This window comes from Pteropus vampyrus, unplaced genomic scaffold (genome assembly GCF_000151845.1).
Source record: "Pteropus vampyrus isolate Shadow unplaced genomic scaffold, Pvam_2.0 Scaffold42, whole genome shotgun sequence".
NCBI lineage: Eukaryota > Metazoa > Chordata > Mammalia > Chiroptera > Pteropodidae > Pteropus > Pteropus vampyrus.
The window spans coordinates 8984934-8996082 of NW_011888823.1; the positions used below are offsets into that span (position 1 = coordinate 8984934).

The 11149-nt window shown below is 31.6% G+C and overlaps 1 protein-coding gene across 1 annotated transcript in view; it reads left to right on the forward strand.

Moving 5' to 3' along the window:
• The window catches only part of ERBB4 (erb-b2 receptor tyrosine kinase 4), a 1016037-nt gene that overhangs the window by 719482 nt on the left and 285406 nt on the right, over positions 1–11149 (forward strand). Inside the window, exons 6-7 of the mRNA XM_011358660.2 lie at positions 7269–7387; positions 10043–10184. Coding sequence (XP_011356962.1) covers positions 7269–7387; positions 10043–10184 — 261 coding nt within the window. The remainder of the gene's footprint in view (positions 1–7268; positions 7388–10042; positions 10185–11149) is intronic.

Sequence of the window (11149 nt, forward strand, 5' to 3'; positions counted from 1 at the left end):
TATACACACACACACACACACATATTCCTGTGAAGAATAGGCAAAAAACTCATGCTCACTTTCAAGAATATTTTTATAGTTTTGAATCCTGACTCACAAACATTGATGACATTAATAGCCTGTTTATAAGGGAAAATTTCCCTGGTGGATAGGAATGTAGTTTAAAATTAGTTTTAAGGTCTCTCAATGACATGTCTTTTAAAAATAAGTTAAATAAAATTTCATTAAGTAAATGAATAAGGCATCTGGTGATAAAGAACAGATTAGACAAGATTCCTTTCCTATTTGACACAACTAATAATATTATCATGTCATAGCCTACAGGTCACCAGGGATTTAACTAGAACAAGGGTCAAACCTGATTAATAGCTGCCAAAATCTGATCATACTTCTATTAACTGACTCTGAATGTCAGTTTCAGTAAGGGATCTGTAGATATTTGCCACATTTTTCAGTTGAAGGATAGTAGTAATTGCCCTTAGGATTAAACTCCTGTCACCTGTGGAAGTGTATACCTTACAGTATGGCCTAGTCAGTTCCCTGGAGTAGCTATCACCAGACTAATTAGGTATAAAAAAATAATCAGTTAACATTTTCTTCTGTGATGTGAAAATGAATATGCTTGTGGTGTTTTGGAAGGCCCAAATACTTTTTCATAATTTTGCTTTGCTAAGTTCAATTATTTTTAAAAAGTTCAATATCTTCTCTGAGAGCCTTTTCATTGTATTAGACCTTATGTTGCTGGTTAAAATAATCGATAAATTTTTAAAGTGCGAAACCCCTTCCTTGGCCAAATCAGGATATAGCCTTATATATCCTGAGATCTCTCTCTGTGTGGCAACAATTATTGGTTTAATTAATCTTTGACCTAGTGTGAGATAGGAAGCAGCACTGCAATTTAAGACTCATTTCCATCTCTGCTCTCCCATCTAAATAAATATTTTACCCTTCCTGGACTATCTTCTCATTATGAAGAAGAGAGAGTCTGAGACTAGAGATTTTGATATGTTGATTTTATAAAGGCTAACTCTGAAAAACATGGAGCTCCCAGTTAAAAAAAAAAGTGAAATTTCCGGTCACTTTTCCAGACTTTACTAAATCAGAATGTAGGAGGAGGACCATACATCTTTATTTTAAATAATTCCATATTATTCTTAGAGTCTACCTGGCACCAGACACACAAATGTGTCTAATTATTCTCCTTTAGAAGAATAAATAGTAGTGTACCGTGTGACATTAGTTTCATTAAATCTGATTTTCCACACATTTTGGCATGCTTTAGAAGTAATGTATATTTTTGGATAAACTATGAACTTTATTTGTTTCATTTAAAATATATCTTCATGATAGTAGCCTTCTAAAAGCATGTCACACAACCCAAAATGTTTATTATTTTAGTTACAATTCCACCATTCATAGGAATAAATATTGGATCATAGAACTAGAAGGTACTTCTAGAAAGCATTTCATCAAGCCCCCTGTCTATAGTCTATAAGTGGATATCTAAATCATCCAGAAGCAATTTCCCTCTAATACTGACAAATAAAGAATCAAGAACCTAATTTAGTAGCTCATTATAGTGTTTTGATCACTCTAATAGTCAATAAATTCTTTTTCACATCTAACCCTAATCGCCTCTGCTTTAACCCAAGCATTTTTCTTCTTCAAACCTCCAAGTGTGTAACTGAAAAGAGCTTAACGTTAAAACCACTTGAAATACTATCTACTTAATGGGCACAGTGTGTTACAAGGACACAGTTCGCTGAAATTCAGTCAATAGCCAGAAATAGTATAGACAGCTTAGAAGTCTGAATCACTGAATACTAATTGAAAAGGAATAAAACTAAAATAAAATATATTTGCTTTAAAATGTGCTTTGCAATAGAATTGGGACTACCCTAGATACTTTTTATGTAGATGGTTGCTAGGTGGAAGATATAAACAGTTTTCTGAGGGTCTCTTACTTATCTGAAATATTTACCTTCAGAATCAGACAAGTAATATTTCTATTCTAACCCTAGGTCGTTTTTCCTCCCAAATCTTCCTGTTTGCACATCAATTTGTTTGTTTGATTTCCCAATAATTGATACCTTTACAACACAAATAGGAAATTAAAGCAAGGTATGTCAGTGTGTTTAAGTTTCAGATAAAGAATAATTAGTTAATTAGTCAAATGGTGTAAATAACAGAGTTTTCCCCATTTTCACCAGATAGAACAATAGTTCTCAACTCTAGACTGCATATTGGAATCACCTGGAGAGTTAATTAAAAGTATCAAATCCTAGAACATTGAAGATAATTTTGATTTAATAGGAATTAGGTGATTTCTGGGCATTTTTGTTTACGTATTCTATATCCTGCTGCTCAAAATGAGGCCTGTGGACCAGTAGGCAATGACATTACCTGAGAACATATTAGCATGGACAATCTTGGGCCCCACTGATATCAACTCAATCAAAATCTTTATTGATGCAAGAATTCCCATATTAAAGTTTGAAATCTCCCCTATCAGATGGTCTAATATACAGTTTGGTTCAGAACCACAGGGTAGAGAAAGAATAGAGAACCAAAAGGCACTGAGCTTGAGAAGATAGAGGATAGAAGAAATTAGATAGGGGAGAAAAATGATGGAGTGTAAAAACATGGGACTTACAAAGACTTTGCCTAAATTTAGCCTTATTTACTTTTTACTGGGCAGAGATCTTTTTGTTTTCTCACTGTGATACCAGTGCTGTGTTTTGCCTCAATTTTGAATGCCCTTTATCCTCTTTGCTACTCCTAGAAAACAACAATAAATATTTGATTAGTAAATTGCCAAAGTTCTTTAAATAAAATAAATTTGTTATGAGGGTGTAACTTTAAGTGTGATTATATTTTAAAAAGTAATTAACCTATGATTTTTATTGGTGAGTTACTGGTATAATAAAGCTACTTACAAATACTTTAATTTTTTGAGATCATAGGTAATCTCTGAGCAGTATCCCCTAACTATAGAATATTGGGTTTGTAAAACTTTACCCAAATGATTCTCATGGATATTTTGAATGCATCCCCACTTCCAATTTCAAGTTTACTGACCTTAATATAATAAGCATTTTCACTTCCCAGGATTTACCTTTTATATTAAACAATAACAGTTAGTGATGTGCCACCAATGAATAAGCTAGTTAAAATTTGACCCAAATATTTTAATATACCCAATGAAGCAATTTAGAAAAGATACTAAATACAGGGGAAAAATGCTAATGAAATAATATTCAAGCAAGGATGGAAATTAATATAACCAAAGCAATTATAAGTTAATGTTCCCATGGAGGCTAAGTGAGTTATATCATTGATTTCAGGAAATGTTTTTTTTGTTTTTCCATCATAATAAAATATGAGTATAGTGTGATGCATTTAATTCATAGTAAGTAAGAAATGTTTATTAATCAATGCATGCCATTAAAAAGATTGTACACAGAAAAAAAAGATTGTACACAGGGAACATTTTCTTTCTAAAAACAAACCTCATATAAAATTGCGAAGAAATGTTAACTATATCACATCACTGTTTAGAGATTAAGCTTATAGTTTTGTCCTTTTTGCTTACTTAAATATTATTATCTGCCAAGCAAACACTTCCAAATATGTTTCCTTTTTACTGAACTTTCAATTAAAATTAATGCATGCAAACGATATGATGGCAAAAAGTGCCACTTTGTCTAATGTGTTTTTTCCTTGTTATTTTTGTTTTTTAATTTTTTAAATTTTCAATTGTAGTTGACATACAATATTATATTAATTTCAGAAGTACAACATGGTTCTTAGACATTAGTGTTGAATGTATATTAATTTTTATTTTTAAAATCAGTTATAGACTATTTTCAAAGCAAATTTTGTAATTCCCTTTTAATACCTTAAATCAAAATTTTTATAAGTAATAACTTAGAAGGATGTTTCTTTGTATGTTCCTGAGATGGGATGGCATAGCAAAGATCAAAGTATTCTGAAAAAAATGAGATATGTGACCACTGTATAAAAGAAATTGCTATTCTAAAAAATTTAAAGTTGACTCAACGTATATGCTTGAATAATTTAAAATACATGTTTTAAAAGTTTCACAGTATAATAATTATTATTGAATATAAGATTGTACTATTAGATTATATTTGTAACATTATTTTTGTACTTAAATACCATAGTTAAAGAAATGACTTCAATGAACATTTAATAAATTTAACATTTAATAAATAATTTTAAAATAAATTAATGGTTAATTATCTTTATAAATATTCTCTACATTAATTTCCTCATTTTGTAGGAAAGAGCAAAGTATATAAATAAAGAAAACAAACACTTTATAGTTACCTTAAATTATCATAGAATTAAAAATAGAAATTAATACTTTAACATATGTGTCTTGGATTAAAATATAATGGGACTTACAGGATATGATTACTAACTCACTTTGAGCTATTTTCCAACTGAGCAATTTCTGTCAACTAAAAGAAAATTAATAGACTCCCCTGTGATAACATTTATTTTAATCTAATAATTTGTTTACTTAACATATATCTGCTGTTTCAATTAACGACTCTTGGTAAATCAAAAGAGTCTTGTTGAACCTGAAAGAGAGGAATTATATTTGAATCTATTCTTTACAAAAGTATCTATTAGAAGTGTTTTCTTCATATGGCATGGATTACTAATTAAGACATCTAAATAAATGTACCACTTGGTTAAAATTTAGGAACATTAATATAAGCAAATTATATGAATATGAAGAGTTAATGAATGGATGTGATTTATTTGGGTATATTTCATATATTATATATGTATGTGTATCATGTACGTGAAATATAAATAAAAATTATAAATGCCAGATACAGCATTAGACATTGGAATACACCAACAAACAAAACAAGTGTAATAAATGAGTTAGTTGTAAAATATGGTAGATTGTGATGGATGCTGTAACAAAGATACAGAAGGGAGAGAGGGAGGGAGGGAAGGAGAGGAGGAAGGAAGGAAGGAAGGAAGGAAGGAAGGAAGGAAGGAAGGAAGGAAGGAAGGAAGGAAGGGAGGGAGGAAGGGAGGAAGGAAGGAAAGAAAGAAATGAGAAAATGAGGGAGGGAGGGAAGGAGGGAAGGAGAAAGAGAGAGAGAGAAGAGGAGAGTCCAAAGTTGCATCAGGAGTCAGTGGTTTGGAAAGGATTCAGTATTAAATAGGGGTAAACTTCACTGAGAAGGTGAGATTTGAACAAAGACTTAGATAAGCTAAAGGGACATGCCAAGTTTACTTATTTTGTAGAATTTTATTCTGGAATACTTACAGAAGAAATTATTTATTTCAAAATTTCATATTATTCAAACTGCAAATACAAAATATGCCCTAACAAATTTAGACCTAAAAATTTCTTTTACTCAAAATCTTTCATAAGCTTTTGCTAAGAAGTATCATATGACTTTATTTTTACAAAAACAAGACAGAGGGTGAATCCAAGTGCTTCTTAAAACGTTATTTGATGCTTTATTGATTGTACTACTTAGGGAAGAATATAATCATGTCCAATGAAAGGGTATAGATCATATTTAAACATTATGAATTATTTTATGAATATCATCATCATGTGCAATTGCAAAGGATCCAAGTGAAAATATGGAATTATGAAATAATCAATGGCATAATTAAGGAGTGTTTTAATCTAATAATTGATATTCACAATAATTCTGTTTGTATTTTGGTATGTTCCATTTCTTGACATTTTAATATTTGTCTATATTTCTTAGTTTCCTACCTCTTTAACTCTGTACATATTGTCTTTTCCTCTAATAAGGGCATTAAATATTAAATAAACAGATACTTTTATTGAGTTGGTTACATGTGACCTATTCATTTACTTGGAGGTGATATTTATTGTGTGTTAAGTGCCAAACACTGTGCTAGTAACCAAGGATACAATTAAATAAGACAATGTCCTTCAGCAAATTACACTAGTAGTCTGGTAGGGGAGTGAACATGGAAAAAAAATACAATGTACTATAATAAGTACAATGATAATCTCTAACAGCTGCTGATTATTATTAATAGGGAGCAGTTAAGCATTTTATAACTGTATCTCTGTCTTCAATCCCATTAAATAGGTACTAATACTAACTCATTTGTAAAAACGGTAAAGTGAAATATAAAGTGGTTAAATAACTTGCTGTATCACACGGGTAGAGTTTGAATCTGAGTCTAGGCTTTCAGACCTCATCAACTGCTGTATCACTTTATCTCCTTACTTGTTCAGAAAAGGGACACAGATTAAGTCAGCCTGGAGATGTGTCTGGAAAAATTTTAGAGCAAAAGTGACACTTTAGCTGGATCTTAGGGATGAGTATTTGCTAGACAGAGAAGACAAGAAGAAATGTGTCGTGAAAAGGCAGTGATAATCTCAGTTGCATATGGTGTAAAGAATCAGGAATCACAAGTGGTGTTTCTGTGTGGCTGGATGTGAGAGTAGTGAAGGACACCAGTTAAGACAGAGATCGTGGTCAGTTGATGAAGGATGTATTAAGAAAAAAAACAGTGCAAGTTTTTGTTGTATATACTGTGAAGTGCCTCCTTCCTCCTTCATTCTATTGCTCTTTCCTTCCCTCCCTGCTTTCCCTCCTTTCCTCCTATCTTTGAAGCTATTGCTCTGTTCCTTACACAGTTTCCTCTTTTTGAGGAATCTTGGTAAAAATTCCACTTAAATCTCAGGAATAGAAAGAATTTTGCTACTGTTGATCAGTTATCTATATGTCTGTCTGTGTATCTATTCATCTATGTATCTGATATGAATTATAGGATAAAATGTAAATCATGTAAAAGTTCGTTTCCCTTTTCGCATTGACTACTAAGAATCTTAAAGGTATTTTGGGGAACATCTGCCATAGGACCTTACTTTGCTTATTGTGAATTGACTTCACTGCTAACTCTACCTTTTACAACCTGCCAAAATGACTCATTCAGTCATTTCAAATTTGATTCTTTCCTGCTAATGTATATGATTTTTGTAAAACACTATAAGTATTTTCCGGAACAAGAATGATTATAAAAACTAATTTGTGTTAATTCTGAAGGGTTTTATACAGTAATTTTGACCTGTTGCAGACTTCAATCAAAAAATCTTTGCTGAATTGAGTCAACGGTTGGTAGAGTAAATTACTCTAGAATTCAGCTTTTCTCATCTACTTCCAGTCTCCTTAGAAGTTTCTCTTGGTGGCTGACTTTGATTGAGGCCCCATTTCTGTCTTCTGCAGTGACAAGGACAGTGTGTGCAGAACAATGTGATGGCAGGTGCTACGGACCCTATGTCAGTGACTGCTGTCATCGAGAATGTGCTGGAGGCTGCTCAGGACCTAAAGACACTGACTGCTTTGTAAGTCTGGGAGTTTCTCCCTATTATTCTCCTGCTTTCCCTTCCCCCTGGTTTGGCTCAAGCACACTGGATATTTAACATCTTATTTAAAAAGATATAATTAAACCATTTTAGGATTAAGAAATATTCTCTGCCTTCCTAGAAGTCATTCATTCTCTGGGTGGCTATTGATTAACTAGGATTGTTCTGTTCCACTAAATGAATTATGTTTTTCTGTTACAATTTACATTACCAGTGAGATTTACCTGAAAATGTGAAGGAGAACATAACTGAGGTATCTTTTTAAAAGGTAACAACACCTTTCCATGATTTTCAGTGATTACCTGTTTATGTTGCAACATCATTGAGTCTTCTGAGTGGGGGTACTTGCATTTTATTTCCTAAATATGAATTTCAAGATAATAGCAGATAAATTTATAAATTTAACTATTTTTTAGTTTATGTCGTTTACAAACTAACATGATTCAAAAGTTGTAAGATTTACAAATGCTCACTTGAAGCAATTTTTATGCTAATCTGTGTGATTTTTATTTTAGAACACTGTATTACTTCCTTAAAATTAGCATTTATCACTTGTTGGGGACACTTTTAATTACTTTATGATATCCCTGATACAGTTATAGCTGTTCCTTTGAATACATACAAGCAATTCCGTGAGTTATAGTTAATGCAATTTCATACACATAGAACATTAGTTTCATTTTAAGATAAAAATCATAAAATAAGTTGTTTCTTTTGTTAAAAATGAACACAGGAATTCATTTTCTTGTTTCCCCTTCTCGAATATTTAGACAATACAATTATATTTAGAATTGAGTTTTCCAATTGGCACAATTCTGGAAATGAACAAAATGTAAGTTACAGCTTTTATAATATAGATAGTAACTTGTGAATTTTCTTAATGTCACAAGAAATTTAATCTGTCTACTCTAATTCTATAGTGAACAAAAGTATGTATTGCAGAAGTAAGTAGTGAGGAAGAAGAAAAGAAAATTAAAATGTTAAAAATTTAAGAAAGCTGCTTAGCAGGTCTTGGACTGAGACCTTTTCCTCTGCCTATCACCAGACATGGGATGAAAGCTGGATTTGGAGGATGCTGCCAATTCCAAAACAATAATAACAATAAGCACCAGCAATAGTTATAACTTTCACTTAGAAGTCTGACATTGCATTATTTTCATGATTCCACTGTCATAATAAGCAGAGTGCCCAGTGAGCTTCAGAATTCTAATTTCATTACTTTTATGAAATGGCCCCATGATTCCACTTTGGCATTTGGTACAGAATGTTCAAGAATGCCAGACCAAGGCCTCAGTGTAAGTTGCGTTGTTTTATACGCTGTCTGGAAGGTAAATTTGATTCCTCTGGCTTACGTTCCTTTGTTGCCAACCAGCCTGTGCACAGCACTGCATAAAGTGTGTTAGTGAAGCAATTATGAGGACACATGAAGTTTTATAGCCATAAATTAAAACTTACTGAGTATTCTAGATTGGTTTTTAATAAATTCTTCCTGGAAACTGTCATCTTAGTGAATAATGTTTCATCAGTGATTCTCGTTCTGATTATGCATCTAGTAGACCATCATCAGGGAATTGTCATGTTCATGATAAAGTGCTTGCTAAAACAACATTGATGAAGAAAATGTTTTGAGGAAACAGAATAAATTAGTGCTTATCAATAACCATACATACAGTTTATGATGAAATGTAAAATACAGCTTGAGTTCACAATAGCTTGCCTTCTAAGGCCTAAATTATCCCTGTGAAGGTTTAATATTTTTAATTAAGAGAATTAGTTCACTCAATCTTTTGTTAATCACACATTTTTATGTACTTATACATATATTCTCATTTTATATCACATACATAACTTAGTTGGTAAAATTGTTTTAATTCTTCTCAAATGCATTTTAATATTTTAAAAATTGAAGTTTCTATATAAATACATAAGTTAGCAGAAACAAATTGTTTTACTTGAACTGGGTGGCTTTTATTAAATTGCATGGCATTATGAAAAAGACCATACAGGAAATGGCATCATATTATTTAATTATGGGCTAAGTATAACTACTTCTTTACATTTCAGCATTATATACCCTACATTTACACTTGACTAGTTACCTGCTAGTGCTTTTTCAAGTCCAGTTTAAATGGCCATCACAATGTTTTCTCACTATACAATGGTGATAAATGTCGCTTAAAGCACTAAACTCTCCAAACACCAGCTTTAAGGAAAGTCTACCTTCTAGAATTAGGGTTTAGTTATTAGTGTCAGACTCCGATTCAACACAAACATTTTGAATAAGTATGAGCTTAAATGATTTTTCACTATTAGTTAACTTTAATAATTGAATTTAATGCTTAATTTAGAAATGAGTGGATAGATACTAAGCAATTTGAACATGAATAACTATAGATGGTATATTTCCTGACGTTGGATAAACAGTTCTATAAAATTGTAGAAGTCCTAAACAAATTTGAACTTAAAAAAATAAGCACTAATGACTGTAAAATTATCAAATTGTACAGTTTTTTATGAAATTGATATATACTAAGTAAAGAACATAGCCTTCTCACGAAACTGTTACAGAAATGTTCCTTTAACAAGTATTCTGAAACTTATTTTTAAATGAAATTAATATTTGTTATGTTGCAGGCCTGCATGAATTTCAATGACAGTGGAGCTTGTGTTACTCAATGTCCCCAAACTTTTGTCTACAATCCTACCACCTTTCAATTGGAGCATAACTTCAATGCAAAGTACACATATGGAGCATTTTGTGTTAAAAAATGCCCACGTAAGTAACAGGATAAGAAGAGCCAAATTAATTAGATCATCATTTAAAAACACAGAAATTTCATGTAAATTTATTATAATTTGAAATGTAACAATATTACGAATGACTTGGGTTATGGGGACTATTGCTATGATTTCACAGACAAGGAAATTAAAATTCAAAAAATTAAAATGGTTGATCCAAAGTCTCAGCAAAGGACTGATATGTGTGAAGTTAGAGTACAGTGTCATTGACTTCCAAACTCATTATTTTCACTATACCTCATTGTTTTTGCCTGTGATCTGTTTCTCAGAAAAGTGATTAGTTTATGTGGCAGCAAGCCACACAACAAATGAAGTGTGCTTCTCATACCAATAAATTTTTATCCAAAATTATTTCTGACTAGTTTGTAGTGGAATATATAAAATTATATTTTTAATATCAAATATAATCATAAACAATAACAGTATATATGAAGAGCATGCTAAGAAGTCTTTACCAAATTGATAACTCATCCTGGGGATTCAAAGTGACCAGCTTAATTTTCATCAAGAATTCCCTAAAACACAGGTTCTGATATTTGCTTGAGTCAGTTTTTTTTTTGCTTGAAGTGACCAATGGTACATTTCTTCACTGTATTACCTACTGGAAAGGCTGAAAAAAGTAACTATATGTGTTCACATACTCATTTAAAAGAAGAAGGCTTTACAATCTTCATGCAGATGTTATTGTTATCTTCACTTGTGTATGTGATGGAATAGAAAATTCAAGTGATGTGGGATTAGAGTGACTATGGGTGCTGGCTTTGCCCACTTTAGCCGTGTAATTTTAAATGCACTAATTACTTTTTAATTTCCTCCTCTTTAAGATATTTATGGTATAATCATATCTCTTCCTTCCTCTTTCCAGTATCATTATAAGGATGAAAGGGATAGAGAATAAGGATCAGAGAAAGAGTATATAAAAACACCTATTTGAAAACAATG